General features: G+C 42.5%; 1 protein-coding gene across 1 annotated transcript in view; it reads right to left on the bottom strand.

Annotated features, from left to right (window-relative positions):
* Positions 1-14,344, bottom strand: part of SEC63 (SEC63 protein translocation regulator) — a 30,854-nt gene extending 16,510 nt beyond the window's left edge. The window contains exons 1-5 of the mRNA XM_035109287.3: positions 14,188-14,344; positions 3,678-3,777; positions 2,241-2,355; positions 1,540-1,652; positions 874-935 (exon numbers count right to left, since the gene is read on the bottom strand). Of these exons, the coding sequence (XP_034965178.1) occupies positions 874-935; positions 1,540-1,652; positions 2,241-2,355; positions 3,678-3,777; positions 14,188-14,311 (514 nt within the window). The 5' untranslated portion in view covers positions 14,312-14,344. The remainder of the gene's footprint in view (positions 1-873; positions 936-1,539; positions 1,653-2,240; positions 2,356-3,677; positions 3,778-14,187) is intronic.
* Between the last annotated feature and the right edge of the window lie 10,023 nt (positions 14,345-24,367).

Below are 24,367 nucleotides of genomic sequence, written 5' to 3' on the forward strand. Positions count from 1 at the left end.
CAGAACCATTTCAATCTGGTTTCAGACCAGCTGAATAGCTTACTGAAGAGCTATGCCTACAGAGCAAGCTCCCAGTGCTGCTGATGCCATGGCAATTGGAACTGACAAGGAGGTGCTCACCATACAGCTGCCAGCTGCCTGGCTAGAGCTTCACAGTGAGTTGGTTCTTTGCAGGCAGAGAACCCCATGTGTGACTGTACTGGAGTAATAAGGAAACTGCACATACAAAGTATTGCATATTATGGCTGCATTCTATGCCTGCACAAAAGCAATCATTTATGTCAGTGTTACTATTTACATGTAATTTAATAGAATTAAGTGCTGGACAATGCTGCATTTGAGGTTCTTACCCATCAAAAACAATTCACGAAGCAAAACATGTAGAAATTTTCCAGGCTGGTTATTTGGATGAATAAATGGGGGGGGGGGGCTCAGTGTGGCGCAACTGAAAAATGCTAGATTTGGGTGTATGGAAAAGTGCAGTTGGTGCAAAGACGTGTAACAGTGAACAAAATGAATAAAACTCCAGCCACCACTAGGGTTGCCAGACTCAATACTTGGAAATTAAACAAAGGGTCTGCTGGTTTCTCTTTCAGGTTTCCAGACTCAAAAGAGAGCAGGGCAATTAGAGGCACAGAAGTCCTGTCCTCTATTGAGTTGGCAACCCTAGCCACCACCAGAAAGGACAAAAGTTGGAGTACTAAATAAACTCAGGTATATAGATATAGATATATAGAGTGGCTGGGGCAACCCAATCAGAAGGGAGAAGGGAGAAGGGAGAAGGGAGAAGGGAGAAGGGAGAAGGGAGAAGGGAGAAGGGAGAAGGAGAAGAAGAAGAAGGAGAAGGAGAAGAAGTAGTTGTTACAGGTCTACCTTGTGGCCCATCAGGATTGCCAAATTCTTCCCAATTCTTTCGAGATTCTTCATCAGTTAAACTAGCAAATGAAGGCAGAAAGCATGTTAGAAAACCCCTCAATACTTCCTTGACTGTTCCTTAAGGGAACAGTGACCTCTGCTGTTCAGTGACTACAACTTATTTGACCACCCAGATGTTCATTATAAACTAACAAAAGGGAAGTTTATCAGCAAAGGGCTACACACAGAGTTCCAAATTCACCACCAATTTTATGGAAATCATACAAATTTGCACCATGTCTCTGGAGTTTTACAAAGTATTTTAGCAGAGACTGCAGTGCTAGAGGGCAAAGGTGGGTCAAAATGAGCAAAGCATCAGTACAATAAAGCTATCAGATGAGATTTCATAAGCCAATAGACCTGAGTGCTAGAAGATGATATTAATCTACTTTACAAGCTGGGTTTTTTGCAACTTCAACTTACTCATTTAGGAGGAGATATACCAATTAGCTAGGGCAAGGCAAGAATCAGTACAAGCAATATTAGGCTGTTACTGCAGCAATTGCTGATGTCACATGATGAAGTGACTCACATTTAGATCAAGATGTTAAGCACCAACAGGTATTAGCCTGCATTATCAACCTCCCATCCTATACACAGAAGTTACAGTATTAAGAAACTTACGCTGCATAAGCCTTTGCAATCCTCATAAACATAACTTCATCGCCTCCTTTATCTGGATGGTATTTCAGTGATAGCAAACGGTACTGCTTTTTAATTTCTGACACAGTTGCTCCCTATTAAGGTAAAAGTTTCAAGTTAGTTTTATATCAAACCTATTAATGAGAACTTCTACTGCTTAAGACACCTGCTCTAATTTCTCAGCACCCCTCAACAGATAATCAAAGTGAAGGCAAAGGGTTCATGTCCACAGCTATATGCTGAAAGGACTCTTATTCAGTTAGAACCAAATTGACTACCCCAGATCAGTATGCGGTGGGGAAGGAAAGGGGGATCCCCCAACTCAAATACTTGACCTGATGATATGATCACCTTAGTATCATGTTCAATTCGTCCCAATAGCTTCAGTGGACCCGAAGAATTCTGAGAAGCCCATAAGAACCAATGGGGATACAACCTCTCTGTCCAGGCCCAAGCACGCATTGCCCACCAAAGTCATGTCAGTCCAAAACTGCCAACCCAGACTGGAAAGGACTGAAGGATATATGCCCCTATCAAATTTCTAAGGTGCATATGGTATTATTACATTTAGGCAGTTGAGCATGTTCAGATCTACTTTAACCTTCCCATTATTCTGTTCTGCACATGTACATTTATGTCAAACTGAATTAAAACTAAATTAAATAGTGAAGTATATTACTTACTGGGTCTAAATTTAATACTTCATATGGATTATATTCTTGATATTCTCTGTCTGTTTTGGAAACTTTGTAAGCAAGAAACAAAAACAGTGCCCATCCAGCAAGCAGAACTATTTTCCTGTTGAATTTGAAAGATTAAAGTAAGAATTTCAGACATGTATGCAACCAATTTGTATGAGTATGTTGGAAAAAGACAGTATCACAGACTAAAACCCCAACGGCCAAAAATCCAGAGCTATTCCCTCTCATAATTAATGGGAACAGAATAATTATCACCAATGCAAACTGAATAAGCATTCCCCAGAATTCTACGCATCTCTCTTCAGTTCTAAGTTATTAATTCCTATGGGGCATATGATTCCTCTCTGTAGCACTCTATAAAAAGGAAACACAAACATGAAAGGGTTTTGTGTGTGGTGCACTGAAGCAGATGACCAAGTGGAAGCATCTATATAAGCTGTCTTGCCAAGAAGGAGAAACCAATGTGGATTTCTCAATGCATGGCTTCATATAGGTGTGGGGAACCTTTAGCATTCCAGATGTTGCTGGGCTCCCACCAGCCCCAGCAAGCATAGCCAATAGACAAGGGTAAGAGTTGTAGTTCAGCAACATCTGGAGGTGAAAGGCTCTGCACACCTGCCTTAATAGAACAGTGAAGTAAATTCATTCAAACCAGTTAAATCATACCTCTTTTCTTAAGGAAACTCTCTCTACACAGACTCATCTGCCAAGAAATCTATGGTGTCGATGTAACCCCATGCATCACAAACATTCCAAGTCCATGTAAACTATCAGGCCTACTGGGCCTCACCATAATTTCACATAATTAATTTCACCTAAAATACACCCAACACCTCCCTGTGTCTAGACTTCTAAAGATAAGATCAATAGTGATGGGTCCTTCAGTGAAGTTTGTCTGCTACTTATGTTCACATTGAAGAACCCCCAATAAACTTCTTAAGAACCCCAGAACACAGTTTAAAAACAGATCAGGAGCACAATTTCTTAGTAAAGTTGCAGATCCAAACCATTCACCTGGATTCCCAGTGGAATCCTTCCATGATGTGTTGTTCAACCTTTGATCTTCTTTGTAGCTTCTTTATAGTTATGATCCCTTCAGTCCACCCACAAGTCTACTAATACCTACAGGTGTAATACAATGATCGTCCAGCACTATACTACAGAATAATGAATAATAATAATAATAATAATAATTTATTTATTTATTTATACCCTGCCCATCTGGCTGGGCTTCCCCAGCCACTCTGGGTGGCTTCCAACAAAACATAAAAATATAGTAATCCATCAAACATTAAAAGCTTCCCAAAACAGGGCTGCCTTCAGATGTCTTCTAAAAAATAATTACATTTTCAACTGAAAAGTAACATTGCATTAACTACAATAACAGAACAGAAATTCTAGATAATAAACAATACTTACTTTATGGTGGGAATTATATTCTGCTGGGGTTTTAACAACCGTAATCGATACCACAGGCATCTTCCATACACTTTTCTTAAATTCTTTAAGCGAATTTGCTCTGTGAAGGAAAAATGTCATTTTAAATTTTGGTAGTAGCAAAACAAGTAGTGACTTGGATTTCTTGAATCTGCTCAATCCTTAAATTATATTTTAACTATAAAGACTAAGATTTCAACTCTTTCATAGGCACTTATTTGCACACCATATAAATATTAATTAACAGTTTGCCATGAATGTGCAGATAACTCCTGCTTCACCTTTGTGGGGATTAGCAAACCAAGATCCTTGGTTTAGCATTACAGTACTTCCAGACTGGGGGTTACCGTTTCCTCAAACAAGCCATTACATGAAGACAAGGGTTTGCTGTTGGGCAAAACAGACTGCAATTGCCTATTTGGACATAACACTAAGACAAACACCCATTTTTGCTGGTAAAGGAGTGAAGTGAGAGTGATCTCTACATTCACAGTAAACCAATAGCGATTGTTTGCTGCTACATATAAACTCGGCCATAGTATCATCTTCAATTACAAGTTCACACAAAAGAAGATACAATTGACAACTACAATGTGCCAATTCAGTTACATACTGCAACAGTCTAATTATCCATTTACTTATCAAAAGGAGAAGCACAACCTGAAGTCATCTCCTTGAGTGATATTAAGCATATAAATTAAAGCAAAATATGCAATTTGATATAATGAACCAGATATTTTATACAGTATGAACCTCAGAGGTGAAAAGGTTGCTCATGCTTATATATTATGCAAACCTATGTCCTCCATTATGTAAATCAACTCAGTTGTCTTATGTTTTAAAGAGGTTTTGCTTGGATATCACAATAGAAATGCATGAACTAGCAAAATTTGAATTGGCTTTTAAACCTCAAACTGAATTAATTTACAGAAAGCATTGTAAAGTCAAGGTAACTTGTTTCTTATCTTAAAATGCAGAAATATTCGTAAAATGCAGAACAATGCAAGATAAATACCCTTATTAAAGTGAAATTTTAACTATGCATGTTAAGGACTGTGCTGAAATATTTTCCAACCCTCTGCAATAGAAGTGTTGTAGATCCAACTTTCAACATTACTTCTGGCACTGCAATTCCACATGTATGTGCAACATCCAAGCATTTAAATAGACTTATTTCAAAGAGGCCTAGAACCAAAGAACTATACAGTTGTAATGTCATCTTGATAATAATAAAGGTAAAAGAACTGAGCTAAGGAGTGTTTCTTTCCATCCTAAATTGCCCCCTTTTATTCTGGTTTGGCATTACATGTAAAGGGCAGTCTTCTAGCCTGGTCCCTTTTAGCTCTAACTAATGGCGCTGCTATCATTATGTTGACAATTCCCACTATCTCTTTGATCCAGCAGGTAGTTATAAATGGTACTTAGGTAAAGTTAAGTCTGCTTTAGTCTTGACTTTTATGCAGCTTGACAGTTAACACATGTACCGTGTTTCCCCTTTTTTAAGACACCGTCTTAAAACTTTTTTTCCTCAAAAAAACACATGGTGGCTTATTTTCAGGTGGTGTCTTATTTTTTTATTACCACATAAGTACCGGTATGGTAAAGCAATCTACAGTACATTTATCCAGGGCTGTCTTAAGGGTGCTGCCGGCGGGGCTGGAGCTGTTGCTCGGAGGCGAAGTGTCCAGCCTCGCCTCTTCCTTGGTGCCCTCCAGAACTGCGCCTATCACTATATCTTATTGCCAAGTCTTGCGGGGGGCAGTGCGGAAGTGACACCACCCGCTTGGCCACCTCCTGTGATGCCAGAATGTTCCCAATCGGAGGGGAGGCAAAGCGTGGTGTCCAAAAGCCCCCCCCCAAGAGCTGGGTCTCTGAAGGTTTGTAAGTCCTACACACCAGATCCTCCTCCAGGAGAAAGGGAGAGAGAGATTATTCAGAGCCCGCCAAAGCCACTCCTCCTCCAGATTTGCAGTGGGTCTCTTGGCAAAACTAGACGGGGAGGGGACGTCAGTTTTTTAAAAAGCCAGACGGTGCTTTTTAGATATGAAAACAAGCAGAAAATGAAATGAAGCTATTCTGAACCACCCTATGGCCATAGAACATCTGTAAGCAGCATTGCCCAGGAAGATACCATTACCTTCCCCATTGGGCAAATGTACACCCGACTGGAGCCACTTTATGCTTCCAAAAGCATCAGATTACATGCCATGACAGTTCACAGAAGAGTTTGCCAAGTCTGCCTCTACAATCTTCACATTTGAACTGTCAGTTCCTTTACTACTTTATTGGAAGTTTCATGCTGTGTATGTCACACCACCTGCCCTGTCTACTCTAGCCCTCAGCTGCAGTGCAGGATACTACGGTATATTGTAAACATCAGTGTTGAAGCAAGATTCAACTGTGAATTCACTCAGCTCTTGAACAGGGAATTGTGGAGGGGGGGGGGAGAGAGAGAGAGACGCATGCACACAGAGAGAGATGTGCACACGGGGGGGGGAGAGAGACGCGCGCGCAAACACAGAGAGACAGACGTGCACACGGGGGGAAGACAGACGCGCGCACACACAGAGAGAGACAGAGACAGACACGCACGGGGAGAGAGAGACGCGCATTCACTCAGCTCCTGAACAGGGAATTGTGGAGTGGGGGGGGGGGGAGAGAGACGCATGCACACAGAGAGAGATGTGCACACGGGGAGAGAGAGAGAGAGACGCGCGCGCAAACACAGAGAGACAGACGTGCACACGGGGGGGGGAGAGAGACGTGCACACACACAGAGAGAGAGAGAGACAGACCAGCACGGGGAGAGAGAGACGCGCGCGCACACACAGAGACGGACGCGCGCGCACACACAGAGAGAGTGCGGCGCTGCTTTGCGCTTTGTCGGAAGCGGCGGTTGCTGCAGCGTTGACAAAGCACGAAGCAGCACCGCACTTAGGGGAAGATGGCCAGGGAGGGGTCTGTGGGGCCGAGGCAACGTTTGAAAGGGAGGGATGGCGATGAGGAAGCGGGGAGTGAACCGACTGGGGCTTTAACACGCCCGCACGCGCAAAAGGGAGGCTCGGAATGTGGAGATCGCTTCTCTTAAAGTGCCGCAAGTAACGAGCCTCTCTCTCTTTCCTCCTGCCGCTCGTGCCCTTGGTGCTCCGTGCAGCGCTGCTTCGCGCTTTGTTAGCGCTGCAGTCGCCGCCGCTTCCGGGCACCGACCCGACCCGGCAGGCTTCCTCCTCCTGCCGCAGCCGGCATTGCAGGAGCTGGGTCCTGCTGGCTTGTGCCCTCGGTGCTCCGTGCGGCTGCTGCACGCTTTATCGGCTGCTGCGCAGCTGCTTCCGGGCACTGTCCCAACCCGGCAGGCTTCCTCCTCCTGTAGCGGCCGGCGTGCTGGGTCCCACTAGCTGGCTGGGGCACTTGGTGGTCTTGCGCCGCGCGGCACTGAAGTATGGCTTATTTTCAGGGTATGTCTTATATGTCTCAAATGCTTAAAAACCCTGCCCTGGCTTACTTTTTGACTATGTATTAAAAAAGGGGAAACACGGTATTTGATAGGCATTCTGCCTGCAGCCACACTGCTTTCCTTTAGGAGTAAGGGAGCAAGTTCTTTCTTTATCTAGGTATCCCAGTTTCTACACTTCCCGGCCATGGAAACAGAATTAATCAAAATATTAGCTTTGCTTTTAAGGCAGGTTAAGAGGTACCATTCCCAATCATTTGGCCACGATCATACGTTTGTTCTTGGTAACTCTCAGGAGTGGAACAAGTGCAGTCTTTCTACTTAAATTGCACATTCCTCTTTAATTATTTTGAAAGAGATAACATACTATTCTTTACCACTGTTTCAAGATGCAAATAGGTTCTTGAAACTAAAAAAAAAGTTTATCTTTCCAACTCATTTATTACTGTTGTGCGTCACTAGTTAAGAACATGATGGCTTGTTTTCGCTCTTCCATTACACAGTGGGCTAAGTAATACAAACAAACCAAGAAGCATATGCACAGGGTTTTTTAAAGCACTTAATGATACTTGACATTAGAACCTTGAATTTTAAGTCTATTTTCTGTAAGGAATGTGCTAAATAATTTATTCAAGTAATCTGCAAAGACATACAATCATGGACCAAAGCTCTGGGAAACACTAGAATACAACAAAAAGCTCTACATTTTTATGTTGTATAGGTTGAAATGTTAATTGAACAGTTGATGTTCTCTAAACACTGTGAGTAGCTTTCAGATTTGAGACAAAAAGTGGGATGTGATGTGCAAGTAGGGATAGATGAAACTGTCAATTTTGGTTGCTCCCAGCTCCACATTTTTCCAATCTCAAGTTCAGTTCTCCACATTTTAATTTTTTTAAGCCTCATGGAAATTCATCAGCATTTTTGTGTGCATTTCTACTGATATAAACATTTGTATTCAATTCTGCCCAATACAGACATTTTTGGAAAGCAATATTCCCCAATATGATTGATTTATATATGTTATTTTCAGCAATATTTGCACTTTTGTGCACATTTTACTTTGGCTGGAGAACTGCATAGCAAATTTCAAGTACAAATTTCAAAGGATGGCTAGGTTATGGTTTGCGTCTTCTTTTGGAATGTATGGAATAGGTGAATTTAAATGCAAACTGAATCCAGTTTCTTCCCCATCCATATATACAACTAGTAAATCAGTCAAATTCATAGGAAGTATGTAAAGCTTCCATGGAACACTCATCGAGCTGAACCAAAATTGTAGCTTGAACCTATGATTTGGTTCAAATATAGCAGATGCTACAGTTCAAAGAAACAGAAAGCAGATCCACTGAGATCATCCTAGATTTTTCACAAGTCAAATGTGTACACTCTTAGAATTTGTTGCTAACTGTAGCAGCTGCTTCCTGCAAAGTACCAACATAATCACACCATACCGACCAAGAACAGATATTTTTGTGACATGCTCAGCTCTCTTATTTTAGTTTAGTAAACACATATAAAACTTGACACAATTTACACTTTTATTTCAGACACAAGGTCAAATTAATTGGCAGAAAGTTCAGGGATTGTGATTTTCTCAAGAAGTGTGTAAAAATTAAGCTGCATGTTTAGAGGACTTTTAAGGATGCAATTTTAAATATGCATACAGAGAAGCAAGTTCCATTGAAATTAGAGTTTCTTCCAAGTAAACAATGCAGTATTGCCGTTAAAAAAAAGTAGCTCAGATCCATACTAAAGCCCCATTGTTTAAGACAGTGATGGCCAAACTTGGCCCTCCAGCTGCTTTGGGCCTACAACTCCCATCATGCCTAGCTAACAGGACCAGTGGTCAGGAATGATGTAAACTTTAGTCCCAAAACAGATGGAAGGCCAAGTGTGGCCATCACTGGTTTAAGAGTACTAAACTAATGTTCTATCATACCACAAGCACCTACATACACCTAGCAAAAGCAGGAAGACAAACTAACCCAATGGTAATTTACATAAATATAGTGGTGCAACTATTCAGTCTTGCTTCATAGAAAATGCAAAACCATATCAGCTAAATAGCTGCTCATCAACTAACCTTTTCTTACAACATAATCCTATGCATGCCTATGCAGAAATAGGTCTTAAGTAAGGTGACTGGCAGAGAGACAGGGCCTTGGATAAAACTTGAATGTGAAAATTCAAGTGGTGAGGGAGAATGTGAAAATTCTCCCTCACCACTAGTTCCTCAAAATATGCTTTGATGAGTTAGGGGACATTCCGCTATTCATTCATTCCACCAAACAGACAATACTGGATACCACCCAATATAAACACATAAAATAAAACATTAAGATTTATTGTCTGCAGCCATCCCCCACCAGGATGAATATAGATGTGCAAGTTTGCATACTAAGGAGCAGCCAGAAGTAGAAGTCGGCTTGCTTGTACTTTTGTCATCTGAACACCTGCTTCTCAATACACCTCTTACACACACACACTGAAGTTCATAATCACCTTAAGTCAAGGTTAATCAGAATTTACTATTTTTCATGATCAAATGGTTTTCCAGCAACTCTACACAGTAATGATTTTTACTGCAGTGGATGTAATGATTTATTTTAGAACAGTCCTACACAGTATGTTAAAACTCTGGGATCTAAACAATCGGACAGGCACTGAGCTATCAAATGAACATTCACTGCTCAGTGCCAAGCTAGTTCGGTTCTCTAGAAATACTGTAAACTCAGCCCAACGAGGCCCCATTATCATTCCCTAAGCAGCGCAATATTCTATGGAACTTAAACCAAAACAGCAAAATAAGTAATTATACATTCTGCTCCTGATATAAATGGATGGCAAGGTGAACTGCATATTAATTTTCCATCATTAGAAGCGATGTAAGAATTTGAAGTGAACCACCACCTAAAGTGTGCTGAATTCAACAGGCTTAGCGCCACAGCCATTATGACAACACCTATTAAAAAAAAGAAACAAGAAGTACCATTTAACATTCTTCTGTATGCACATATCGTGCAAAAGTTGTAACATTTAAAGATTGTTAAAAATGCAGCACCTCATTTTTGGACACCTACAACCTTAAGACATTGTTTCCTATTAAACTGAAACCCTATTATATGACTGGGTCTAATACACATTAGAAGAATTAAAATAACTCTGCAAAATTGTATTGCAGTAAAGGTATACCAAAAGATACTAAGACATAATAATGTTTGCCTGCCTACTTACCAGCAATGTATCTGCCTTAATTTGTGTTGCTCTCTGTCCCCCAAAATTAAACTTTGATTTGTCACGGGGGTGGGGTAATTCACCCACCACAGATGAGAAGCTATTTAGAAGCCGCCTGCAACCATAAATCAAATGCATCAATGTTGTGCATCTGCAACATTAGAAGCAGGAAGGCTGTGATCCTAACCCCACCAACTGGGAGTAAGCTCCATTGAATTCAATAGGACTTACTTCAGAGTTAAGACGGCTAAGACTCCTCTGCAAAGCACCAACATAAACAACTTAAGACAGTGGTGCGCAATAAGATTTCCTCTCCTACAACTGGAACTTCTCACTCTTTCCTCCCTCCTGTAACTTGCACTCTCCAAGGCTGTTCAACCTTGCTGCTGCATGAGTGTGATACAGCCCAGTGTTCTTGCTGTTCGTAGTCTTCCAAGGGCCAGTCATGCAATTCACACCACCAACCTATGTCACATTTCATCATTCTGAACTGCAAGCTGAGAAAAACTAAATGTTAACAGATCTATAGACACACATATATACAAAACAGGAATAAAAAGAGCATCAGCATCACTGCTCTTTATCTTTATTACATGATGGATAGAAGTGTATCCTCTGTGCAATGGTGTAAATGATCTAAAGGAAACATTTTAGACAGCAACATGATTGCACAGCTTGTGGCCAACGGCTGAAGCGCAAGGTGCACCACCTGCTAAGCAACTTCCGGCAACGGCACAAATTGCAACATTTTCCTAAAACCAGAGGACGCCAGGAAGTTTTACCCCATCGGTTGTATAACCTCTTTCCCCATCACATTTTTTAAAATTTTGTTGCTAAAGCCAATTTGCATATACTATTTGAAATGGCATAAATTATACATGCTGGCTTATTTAATGACCCTTTCAACCTCCAAATGTGCAGTGTAGTCTGTTCCTAATATTTGGAAAATTAGTCAGGCTGGCTGCAGCTATGCTAAACAGTATACACCACTGAGCAATGTGGAGTGTTTCCGCAACACACAAACACACACAGGCTTTACAAGCATTGTGTGACAAAGCGAAGAAAACCGTGACACCAACATGGCATGGCAGAGGTGGAAACAAGCAGCAATACCAGGTGGCATGCCAAGTCCCCAGAAAGTGCCTAACTCTGGAACACCATGTTTGGCAGAACAACGTGTATTTCTTCTTCCAGTTGCCACTTTTAATTTACAAGCAGCAATGTTGTTCAACAGCTGCTTCCACATACAGAATTTTAAGTAGCTAAAAGATTTTAAACAGAGGTCTGATTTAGATGCAACACTAGACTGTGCCTATATGTCATATGAAAAAGCCCCAGGTTCATGCACTACTACCTGCATGTCCACGAGCTTGGCCAAAGGAAAAGACCAAAATCATTCACTTTACTTTTTAACCACAGTATAGTGCTACATCTGAACCAGACACACTGTAATTATTCTTAACCATGGTTTACCAAAAACAAGTCAACTTCAAACCATGGTTTATGAAACTGGCTTGTTTCAAATTAACTGGCATTAAGACAAGCCAAAGTTTAGGGTTCACACACAAAATTAAATGGTGGTTCATTGAAAGTGGAACCAAAAGCTTCCAATCTTCTCCTTGCAGATGTGCAAGGGGAGAGTGAGAAACTCACAAGTCCAAGTAATGTAATTTGGTGTTATGTCTGACAAGGCCATAGACCAGGCATAGGCAAACTCAGCCCTCCAGAAGTTTTTGGCCTACAACTCCCACGATCCCTAGCTAACAGGACCAGTGGTCAGGGATGATAGGAATTGTAGTCTCAAAACATCTGGAGGGCCAAGTTTGCCTATGCCTGTCACAGACTAAGTCCTATCTTATAAAGCAAACATTTTATTGTGATATATGGGTGACCGAAGGCAGGCTTTTGGTTCAACTTACCCGTTTGCCAATGAGTTGAAAGTCTGTCAATTTGTTTGTAACACAATAATTACTCCACTAGGAATTCAGAATAAAGTTCATGGCACAATCTGGTAGCTCAAACATCAATTCAAGCCCTGCACTGATTTTCAAACATACCATTTACCTTGAAGACTCATGTATCAGAATTTAAAAGTTGGTGTGAACACTCAGGGAAACATTCTGTTTTTCAAAAATGAACTCTGCCTCAACCCCCATACCTACTTTAAAAGAGAGAAAACGATTGCCCAATGCAGTCACAACAAACTACAATTCACTGTTGCATGTGGGACAACAATGGTTACTTTTCTCCAGTAAAGGACTATGAAACTAAATGAAAAGAGGATGCTAAAGCAGGTTCTAATTCAGAGCCAGTCAAAAACAGAAAATTATTCAGAATTCCTTGGCAGTATCTCTTTCTTTTCAGGAAAAGGTTGGCTAGGAATCTGGCAAAGATACTTTAGATATATGCATCACCAGCCACATATCAGGAAACTAGACAGCTTCAATCTAGCTTCAGGATCCCATTAGACTAAAGATTTCAGATGATGCTAATGGATGAAGAAAAAAATAGCCATAAAATCCAGGAAGGCAGATTCAAAACTTAGGACGTGTCCTTCTTAGAGTGTATTGTATTACTTAACATTTCTGCCTATTTATTATGAGAACCAAGTAATAAAGCTGTTTTTTTGGCTGGTTAGTCGTTTACACCTCCATGACTTCACAACCTCTGTAACAAGGGGTGCAACAATCCAGATGCTCAGTATCTATGAGATACTATCATTTGCTGGCTGGTTTGCTGCAAAGGTCAGGAGCAGGTTTCTCCTATCTAGCTTCAGAAAAACTCACAGCCTCTTGAACTTTCCAACAATGCTTGCATCCTCGTCCATAACAAATGTTCTAAACATTCCCCAATAGTCTTCTAGGAGCCTGGAAATTAAAACTACAAAGTCAAATGGGGTGCGGATTACAGTGTACTACTAACTACCAAGTTCTCAAGTGAAGATTTGTTTTAGGCTAAAAGCTACACCGAAGCAGAGCTTGATACAAACCTATTTATTCTGAAGCACTCACTGAAATGATAAGGATCGTTACTTCACATCTCTATCATGCTACAAGCTACCACAACTTGCTCCCAAGGCAGCTTCACAGTGCACAGGCAAAGAAGCCATGTAATGAAGATTACTTGGCCCTTATCTCTCTCATGCTCACAATCAGGAAGAAAAAACTCTCCCCTTTCAACATGAAAAGCTCCTAACCCACTTAAACAAAGCAGTCGGTGGCATTTTCCCCAGATAGATCAAGCACCGAATACAGTATACGACTCTGATCTGGAGTATATACTCAGTGAGTGCACCCAGCGAAGTCAAAGAGGGCTGGCTGCTCCACGTTTACGTAATCCTTAGGCTTTCATTCCACGCGTTAATATTGGCTTCCTTTCACGCGTGACACCCCAAATGCACCTTATGTGCCTGCAACATGAAAACCTGCAAGCCAAAAACCTACACTGATATGTTCTTTTTAAAATTACTGTAAATAAACAAAATCCCGGTCTTCTTCTAGGATTCCTGTCCACTTCCAGAGACTCGACACAAACAGCTGGAGGAAAAGAGAGCCTCGACGGGAAGCGTGGCGGCGTGGGAACGGCCTTCGAGACCGGCACCGTCTTCACAGCAGCTCCGCTGCAGGAGCTCGGGGAGGAAGAGCGCTAAGCCCCTCGAGGGGAAGCTGCGGGGTGGAAAGTGGGCTTCCTGGAACCCGCCAGAGGAGAGGGACGGGGCTCCCCCACCCACACGCGGCGGCGCCAGGCCCACCGCGGCCGGGGGAGCTGGGGCGGCGGGCGGCGGCTTCGCCCTCGCCTACTCACCCGAATGCTGGTCCCGCGGCCACAGGTAGTAGGTGGCGGGGATGACGATGAGGGCCACGAAGCTGGTGAGGAAGTAGAAGAAGGTGTTGCCGCTGTCATCGTACTGAAACTGCTGCCCCGCCATGGCTGCTCACACGCCCCGCCCCCCTCGGCTCTCCTCCTCTCCCGGCGCTCGCCTCCAGCCAGCGCCAGGCGAAGCAGCGGCCGCTCGGAGGATCCCGCGAGAACAGGAGCAGCGCCTGCCTGCCTGCCTGCCCCACCCACTGGCCGCTTCACCCCCCCGCCCCCACCACCTCCTGCTCTCGCTCTCCCTCTTCCACTTCGACCCCCAGCAGCGCCAGCGCTACGAGAGGAGGGAGACGTGTCGCTGCGCAGGCGCCATCGCGACCATTGTGACGTCGCGCGCGCGCTTCCGGTTCCTGGGCCCCGGTCGCCCCGGATTGGCTGAGCGGGGAGTCCTTGCCCTCCCCAGCGGGTTGCGGGGAGAAGAGCGGAAGCCTGAACGACCAGAAGCATTCTGTGGTTGAAGTGCTGGTGGAGGGGGTCGCGCTCGAAGGAGGGAGAGGGTGTGCGAACGTTTTTCTTTTTTTAAGTCCTTTTTTCTCTTTGCTACGACTTATTTGCAACGGGTTATTATAGGACGTGTGATCTTGGTTGTGTGTTTTGTTGTTCCTGCGACTTGTAAACCGCCTTGTGGGCAATATAGGAATGCGGCATACAAATTAAAAGTGAAATGGGGGGTGGGGGGTGGGAATGCAATGAAGGTCTCTTTCAAGGCTGCGCTGGCAGCTGGCGAACTTTCCCTCCTCCTGTCGCTCTTTGACTCCAGAGAACTCATTATTAGAAACTTTTTTTAAAATGGAGACGTTTCTGATCATACTTAATCCGTTCAGAAAGCATATCAAAAATGCAAGTGTATTTTGAATTATTTTAATTGGACCAGATGATAACAGCTGTATCTCCTGGTTTTTCCCCTAACTAGCCCCTTTTACTATGTGTGTGGGTTTGTCACAATAGCTTCTGCACATCCCTTTCCCCCAGTAATGGATATTCTATTCTGCTTGCAGCCTGCATCAGTGGGCAAACTTTGACAGAAGGTATCTGCCCCTAATTAGTCCTCCCCACCTTCCATTACATTTTTGAGCAAGCACACAGGTATTTTTATACATGTACAAAAGCAAAAGTGTGTTCTTACAGTACATCAAGGTTTGCTTGGGAGCCCCCTGCAGCACTTCTGAAACAAGAAAACCTCGGTCTACTATGCTTCCAATTCTGCTCAGCAGCCAAATCTTATATCAGTAGGGAAAGTACAATTCAATATAAGGGGGGGAAATTGAAAACATCCATAACTTTTTCACAGGTCTAGATGAAATTTGCAGGCATATTAGCATTTCTGGAGTAGATAACATGCATCAAATTTCTCTCAATGGCCAACCAGATGCCTGTGGGAAGCCTGCAAGCAGGACCTGGGTACAAAAGCATTTTCCCTACTTGTGATTCCCAGTATTCAGAGGCATACTGCTACTCTCCATGGAGGGAAAGCATAGCAATGGAGGCTAGTAGCCATTGATAGCCTTATATACTCCGTGAATTTGTCCAATTAAAGCCATCCAAGCTGTGGGCCATCACTGCCTCCTACGGGAGCGAGTTCCATGCTGCTTGAGTCTTGCTTCTTGGTTTCCCACAGGCATCTGATGGCTGGCCACTGCGAGAACAGAATGCTGGACTGGATGGGCCACTGGCCTGTTTCCAGCAGGCTCTTCTTATGTTCTTTCAAACCCAGTGTTTCATTTCTAATCAGTAACCACCAGTTTAGACCCTAATAGCATATACTGTATGTTAAATTAGCTTTGTGTTTGTATATATTTTAAAGTATGGCTCCATTGAGAGTGGGAGGGAGATGATTTGGTACTGATCCTTAAAAGGAGCTGAGGTGACACTAGTGTTTCTTCATCTGTTCGTTGGGGGAGTTCACACCGCTTCCAATCTGCAATGCAGCAACCTTCCTTGGCTGTTTGACCTCTTTGACAACAGAGAGAAACAGAGTATAGAGCTGGATTTTTTTTAAAGCATTTATTTTCCCCTGTATGCTTTAATATAGCTACAACAGCATTTACAGTGTTAAAAGTGTGGGAGGAAAATAATGAGACCTGTAACCCACGTGCAGGTAATTAACAAAAGAATATAAAGTCTCATCCACTGCTCCCCCTACCCCAGAAACCTGCTGTTTGCCACTGAATCGGAACAACATTAAACAGTGTTTCTGCAGATTGACGTTTGTTTTGATTCAGCGGTAAACAGTAGGTTTTCCCAGGGGAAATGCTGGGACAAACAAAAAACTTGGACTTGTGCCTCGAAAGCATGGGACAAGTGCAAGTGTGGGCAAGCCCTAACAGCAAAAGAGGGGTAGCACAAAGAATCAACAAAAAAACAGAAGGCTGATATGAAAACCAGAACTCCAAATAGTACTCATCTATTGGCTGTATACTGCCCAACACACTTCAATAACAACCTTCATTAAGGACAAATTCTAGATCGTGCAGTGCAATCCTGTGCATTTTTACTGTGTGGAATGGCCTTATTCTCTAGCAAGTATGTTAGGCATTGCAGCTTTTTCTGGTATCTCAGCGGAACAGGCTACAGATTAAGACATGTGAAACACCTGTAGTAAGTCAGCTACAGTCCTCAACATTATACATAATGTGCTACAAGCATAAAGAATGCTGTTACTGAACCACATGGGGCAATTTGAGTGTTACAATAGAGAGTGCATTTGACTATCAAATAAAACTCACTCCAGTCTTAAGGCTACTTATTGAGTTCATGGGAAAGGTGAAATTTGAACCTGGTGCTTTTATTCTTGTCTCTTAGCTACTATGTACAATCACTCCTATGAAATCCTGCAGCCCCAGCCAGCATGGTCAGGAATGACAGGAGTTGTAGTGCAGCAACTTATGAAGGACCCCTGGTTCCCCAGCCATGGTCTGTAATCAAAAAAGTAAATATCAAAACAACGGAGGGTGTTTCTATAGATAGCATTGTTTAATATTTCTGAACTGGAATTTAACAACGCAGTGAATTTGGCCATGGATCTGCAGAAAAGTAAAGTGCATCTTGTTGGACATTTGAGAGGCCTAGCTGGTGACATTTGCTTACAGGCACTGGAAAGCAAAGCTGCCAACAGAACAATGAAAGGTGAGCAAGCAAAGTGTTTTGATAAACAGATGGGATTCACCACCAAATGTAGCACAAAAGGATTATCTAACCACAAAGACATTTACAAAGGATCATATAAAATGAGTATCTGTATTTGCCAACCCCCTGTTGTGCAGAAGTCAAAAGGAAAAGATGGAAAACGGGAGGCCAGATTGTCAGGACTACCAAATCCAGGTCAAACCTGTTTATCTTACAGCAAAATCTGGAGCTAGGAGAACAGGTAGGAGCAGGAAGCATAGACTGAAACAAGCAAAGCTCAAGCCAGGCTGCATAGCAATTGTTTTACAGAGATAATTTTATTCCTCCTTTTTAGAATGTTGCATAAACAGGAATATTCATTCAAGCATAGTGCTGTACCATAGCATAACAACACAACAATGAGCCTAGACTCCTCCAGGTCCCTATGTTTCTCCACCTCTCACTCTTTTATCTCCTGTGGCCGCAAGGAGGAGTCCATAAGTACTCACTTCAATTTCCAATTAACCACAAAATGCCATGTCATCCAGAGCTGGTCAAACTGGCTAACCATTGTTAGTGGAAACAAGCCAATTTCTAACAATAGGTTATGAAGTTGGTTAGTTTTCATTAACCATAGTGAATGTTAACTTCAATTTAGGGTTCAGATGACTTGCTAAACTGCTGTCAATTTAAAATTCCCTCCGTTACAGCCATACTGGGGGAGGAAGAGGAGAGTGCACAAGCCTAGCAAGGGGGTAGGATCATTTTTGCAATGATAAACCTTGGTTTAGTCTTCTGTCCAAACACTGTCCTTGAAAGGGAACTTCTGTGAATAATCAGAATAGGTTTTCAGAACCAAAGCTGGAGGAGGAGGTCTTCCATGGACAAAAGCTACATGAAAAAATTCCTTCAGTAGCACCAATTTTTTTATTTTGCTTCGACTCAGACCAACACGGCTACCTACCTGTAAACAAAAGCTACATGATTATAGTCCTGACTTCGGAATGCATCATGGTCACCTTGCTAAAGTGATATATGGTGAGGTAAAAGGGAAGAAAGCATGCTGCCTCCCAGGGCCGTCAAGTCTTTGCTTTCTTTAAAATATAATAAAAAGTCAATTAGAAAATTCTGAAGAAAGTTAAGAGCACAAAATGTGGAAGCAACTCCAAGATTTCAATACTTGGCAGCCTGCAACATTTCTAAGGTTGCTTATTCACTGTTGCTAAGCAATCAGAAATGCTGACCACTCAGGAGGGGCCCTCCCAGAACAGCAGAAAAAGGACAAGCTAGATGGAAGAGGATACTGGGGTGAGTTTGTTTAAGCATTTTGCCCCTATATGTATTATTTCATTCACTCAACAAGTGTGCTGCCTTTACAAAATGAAACACAGTTGGCTGGCTTTTAGTATGTTTTATTGAAAAGTACCGTAATTCCTTGAAATAAATGAGACTTCATCCCTGCTTAGAAGAAACGATGCTATTGCACACATGCACACTCCAGTTTTTCATGTCTCCCACCCAACCACTACTAGGTTGTTCAGCATAACTGTGCTGTTATTTTAATGCTGTGTAGTTGCCATAAACAAAAGTATAAAATCCAAAATGAATCATCAAATGCCTTATAGCTTCAGCAAGTTAGAATTCTTATAGATTAGAACACAGATACAGTAGCTTTTTTGTTTTGTTTTGTTTATTAAGGTTAGCAAAACATGTTGTGTGCATGTTTTGCTGAGAGTTGTGGCTTTGTACATAAATGTTATTTGTTGTTGTATATTTGTATTTTGATATTTCTCCCATGAGCTCAAGGCTGTGTGCATTGTCTTCCTCTTCCCACTTTTATCTTGACAGCAGTCATGTGAAAATTCAGACACCAAAGTGGGTAGGGAGCCTTAAGAGCCTAATTCACAAGACTCTTCGAATCTGTACCTGTGCGTGGTGAGGAGGCTTGCTAACAAAATAGGGGAAGGGACTCCCTGATATTGCTTGCTGGAAAGGGATAAGGTTTGGTTGGTAGGGGAGCCTATACCTCTGCAGAGGTCCCTGCTGCAACCACAAGAATGTTTAGGGCCCAAAATGGGGTGTTCTGCTAAAAAGCCGAGAGAAACCACACCACAATGTTGTGCCCTTCTCAGCACAAGCAAGCAGGGCTTGAGATGTAGCAGTAGATTCTGCATGTTTACCGCATGTTCTTCTGTTAGTCTTCTTCTAATAAAAACCAGAGAGTGAGTGTGAAAAGGATAGACAGGTGGCATGAATAATAGAGAAAATGTGGGTTACCTATGAAAAGACATTCCGTATCATTTAATTTGCTCCACTGAAATTGACAATTGAATTTCCTGACCTTTTCCCCCCTATTTCTACAAAGTACAGAGAGAGTGAGAGAGAGGAGGAAATTGGCATCAATGAAATTGACAAGACTTTCCCTTGACCTTGTCACCTTCCCAGCAGGGGTGGATGAAGGAAATGGCAGTGGGGCATGCAGTGCAGAAGAAAAGGGAGCGAGGCATTGTTCAAGCTGTCTCCAACCACAGCATGATGGAATTGCATCCATGGCCGTTGAGGCAGTATCTGAGGTGGGTACGTCATGAATGCTTTCTCCTACATAGCTGGAGAGGTGTGGGTGGGTGTAGCAGTGAAAGCGAGAAGAACTCGTGAGCTGCAATGATGGCATTACCTGAAGTGGAAGAAGAACATTTGAGCGCTCATTGAATTGAATGAAAAATGTGTGTGTGACTTCTACCTAAGTCAGGTGGCTGCTTTGGCTTCAGGGCCCTCACTAAACAACAGCTCCAAAGCTGCTAGAAGTTGTGCAGAGTTCTCCGGAATTGCATGTGATCAGTAGATGGCACTCTAACTACATTAAACTTAAAGCTTCCTTTGTCGTAGCTGTTGTCAGCTAGGTCAAATTGCATTTTGCCTAAGTATGGTGCATCTAGGTTGTACAGGGAAGAATACTATCCTTTCCAACAGATTTAGGAGAAGAGCAAAAGGTTCCACCTAGACAGTTTTGGATGACACACACCACTTAATAATTTAATTTATTTATTTATTTATTTATTTATTTATTTTATTATTTATACCCTGCCCATCTGGCTGGGTTTCCCCAGCCACTTTGGGCGGCTTCCAACAAAATATTAAAATACAATAGTATAGAAAGAAAAGGCAGATTAGCTCTTTGTGAGCCCTCTAGAAACACCTGTAACTAGGTGAAACAGAGTCAACGGAAACATCGCTCTGTCTTTTTGGCATAGGTGAGCAGTGGTTTTATCCTCCCTGATAAAGAAAGCTGTCATTCTTTTATACCTTCTTTTCACCTTTTTGCCATATGCGTCCAAATAGCAAATGTATTTGTTGCAAATCAACAGTTTATCCATCCTCTCCTTCTCAGGGTTTGTTCCTCAGTCTTCAGTTGTCCCATAGAAATAGTTCTAGGGCAGAGATTTTTCTGGGGTTACGCAGGGGTACGGATACCCCTAAACATTATGTGAATATTTGTACTTTTGTCCATTTACTGTATTTATTTTTCCCAATTTGAACTATAAAATGGTGATTTTCTTGAGTCAAAATAAGAGTGCCCCTAAACATTTTTTTAGAAAAAAAAGCACTGTTTAAGGGTATATGAATTAAAGCTGATTTTACAAATTGTTTTACCAAGTATGTACTGTACTGTATAGGGTTGCCAGCTTTTCAGCTGCCTGGCCATTGCAAGTGGCCCTCAAATGGATATTTTATTGGCAGTGATCAGCAGAGGGTCGGATTTAGCTCCACCTGCTAATTTCTACATATCAAGCTGTTCCATAGGGAACACTCAAATTGTAATTGGATTTGCAAACTATGAGTGTCATTGCGGAATGCCCAACACAATAGTTTTGTAGTTGGAAATTGGCTCTCAATGTTTTGTGCACCTATATTGTCATTTGGAAATTGAAGTGCTGATGTTGGAGAAGGCAGTGCACATTCTAGATACAAAGCACCAAACTGCAAGTGGTCCAGGGAGATTTCATACACACCTTTCTTGGCTTCCCACTTGTGGATTATCCCATTTCTAAATGGTCTAAAGCACCGAGCCTCTGGAGTTTGCTGATTGTAAGGTCAGCAGTTTGAATTCGCGTAGCAGGGTGAGCTCCTGTCGCTTTGTCCTAGCTCCTGCCGACTTAGCAGTTCGAAAGCATACCAGTGCGAGTAGATAAATAGGTACCGCTGAGGCAGGAAGGTAAACAGCATTTTCATGTGCCCTGGCACTCGTTATGTTGTCCTGTTGCTCCAGAAGCAGTTTAGTCCTGCTGGCCACATGACCTGGAAAGCTGTCTGTGCACAAACGCCGGCTCCCTCAGCCTGAAAGCAGAGATGAGCGTCACACCCCATAGTTGCCTTTGACTGGACTTAACCGTCCAGGGGTCCTTTACCTTTACCTTATCTTATCCTATCTCATTTCCAAAATCCAGTAACAAGCAGATCTGCTTAACTTTGCCATATGTTGTTGTTGTTGTTGTTTAGTCGTTTAGTCGTGTCCGACTCGTCGTGACCCCATGGACCATAGCACGCCAGGCGCTCCTGTCTTCCACTACCTCCCGCAGTTTGGTCAAACTCATGTTCGTAGCTTCGAGAACACAGTCCAACCATCTCATCCTCTGTCATCCCCTTCTCCTAGTGCCCTCAATCTTTCCCAACATCAGGGTCTTTTCCAGGGAGTCTTCTCTTCTCATGAGGTGGCCAAAGTATTGGAGCCTCAGCTTCAGGATCTGCCATTCCAGTGAGCACTCGGGGCTGATTTCCTTCAGAATGGATAGGTTTGATCTTCTTGCCGTCCATGGGACTCTCAAGAGTCTCCTCCAGCCATATGTACGTGATCTCATATGAGGGCCAATCTATGCAGTAAGAAAACTCATGTGAGAAAGCTTTCCTAGGACTTTACCCCTTCAGGCTGCTGAGTGTTGGTGGGTGCATTTTAATGTTACTAGATTGGGGGCTTTAGCAAATATAAAACTAGCCTATCTTGGAGAAAACCAGGATGAACCCTTGACATGCTAGATGTCTATGGAGAGCAAGAGTGGAGAACCTTTACTGGCCAATGGCTCAAATCCATATCCCCCATACCCCAGTAGACCAAATTTGACAAGTGGGTGGGAAAGCGCAGCACAGGGCTCTTTGATATCCCTTTTGCAAACAGCTCCACATAGCTGAACCTCCATGCCTGTTCCCAAGCAGGGGAACTGGGGCATACAGCCAAAGTGAGCCGGATCTGACCAGCACTCAGCTGATGAGTAGGGGTTAAATTCTTCTACTTTGGCTGCACATACCACATGCTACTCTCAACTGCTAATGGTAAGTTACACCACCCTCAATAAACTATGGTGGAATTTACGGTATATTCCCCTTTGAGAAAGTTAGTGAAATTCTTCCTGCCCCCCCCCCAATTTGTCTTCCCACAAATAGGGTAGATTTTTTAGAAGCCACTTAATTACAGCTTTCTAAAATTCAGTTGTTTTGAGTTGGTCAGTTTGTTGGCCTGACCGCTTTCATTGGCATCAACAACTTCCACGGTGAAATGGGAAGATAAGGTATATCAGTTTGTACCCAAAGAAGTCGCCCCATAATCATGCAAAGATTGCCACTTATGCAGCAGAATGTCCACTCCCTCTTTGCCTGCACACACACATCCCAAATCTGTCCTTGAAGTTACCCCAACCATCTGGAACAGATTTGGAGGAGGTAGAGTGGAGGAAAAGGAAGAGGAAGAGTCCTTGCGCAAATGGAACAGCTTTGTCAGATACAACACATTGGTTTTTTAAAGAAAGCTCATATTCCCCTGGTATTGGTCCAGCAAGCCTGGAGCTTTGTGGATACTTCCAGGAACTTACAATGCATTTCTGCTTCATATTGTTCCACCATCAAAGAGATGTCTCTACCTTCATGAGACTTATTCAAGAAGTGGGAGGGGGAAAGGTTGTGCACTTTGAGAAGTGTGGGATTTACTGCTGTGTTTCAAAGGAATTAGAACAGAGCAGCAATATTGTAAACAAGCACAATGAAAGCTGGAGAGGTCGCTGCTGCATCTTTGGAAATTAACAAGGGTTGTGATTAATTCTAGCAACTGGGGCCCTAGGAATTATGAGGACAGGCACAACAAAGATGCAGTAAGTAGATTATCTGAAAAGCCTTTTTTTCTCAGTTCCCCTTGTTTGTTTAAATTAGAAATTTAAGCTAGCCTCTTAAAAGTGGCCTAGCCTTTTATTATTATTTGGGGGCAGGGGAGGGTAAAGAAGTATCTTTCAAAATGGAGTGATGCTGCAAGTCAAACAATGGGCATTCAGAAGCCTTTAACAGTGTGGATTTTGAAATTTCACCTTTTACATTGGGGAAGACAGAAGAGAATGGTTCACTAGTGTATCCTAATTGGTCAGATGTTTCCCAAGCTGCTTCCAAGCAAGCAGCTCAAATTATCTTTGCTCAGACTTGCCTTTCCCTCTTGATTTAATATTTTCCAAAAAAAGGGGTGCTTCTTTCTCATTCCAGTCATTTGGAATCACCATTGTGATTTTAAATATTGTAATGGCATACCATTTGCATATTTGATTCTCAGGTTTTATAATAAATAAATATCAAAGTTTACTTTCCACTGCAAGATTTGTCATTTAAAGCAGCTAATAATTCAGTCTTGAATCAAGGTAAACAAAATAATAATAATAATAATAATAATAATAATAATAATAATAATAATTTATTATTTATACCCCCACCCATCTGGCTGAGTCTCCCCAGCCACTCTGGGCGGCTCGCAATCGAATATTAAAACAATACAGCATTAAATATTAAAAGTTTCCCTAAACAGGTCTGCCTTCAGATGTCTTTTAAAATTAGAATAGCTGCTTATTTCATTGCCATCTGATGGAAGGGCATTCCACAGGGCGGGTGCTGCTACCAAGAAGGCCCTCTGTCTGGTTCCCTGTAACCTCGCAATGAGGGAACCACCAGAAGGCCCTTGGCGCTGGATCTCAGTGTCTGG

Source organism: Zootoca vivipara, chromosome 3 (genome assembly GCF_965207765.1).
Source record: "Zootoca vivipara chromosome 3, rZooViv2.hap1.1, whole genome shotgun sequence".
Lineage (NCBI taxonomy): Eukaryota > Metazoa > Chordata > Lepidosauria > Squamata > Lacertidae > Zootoca > Zootoca vivipara.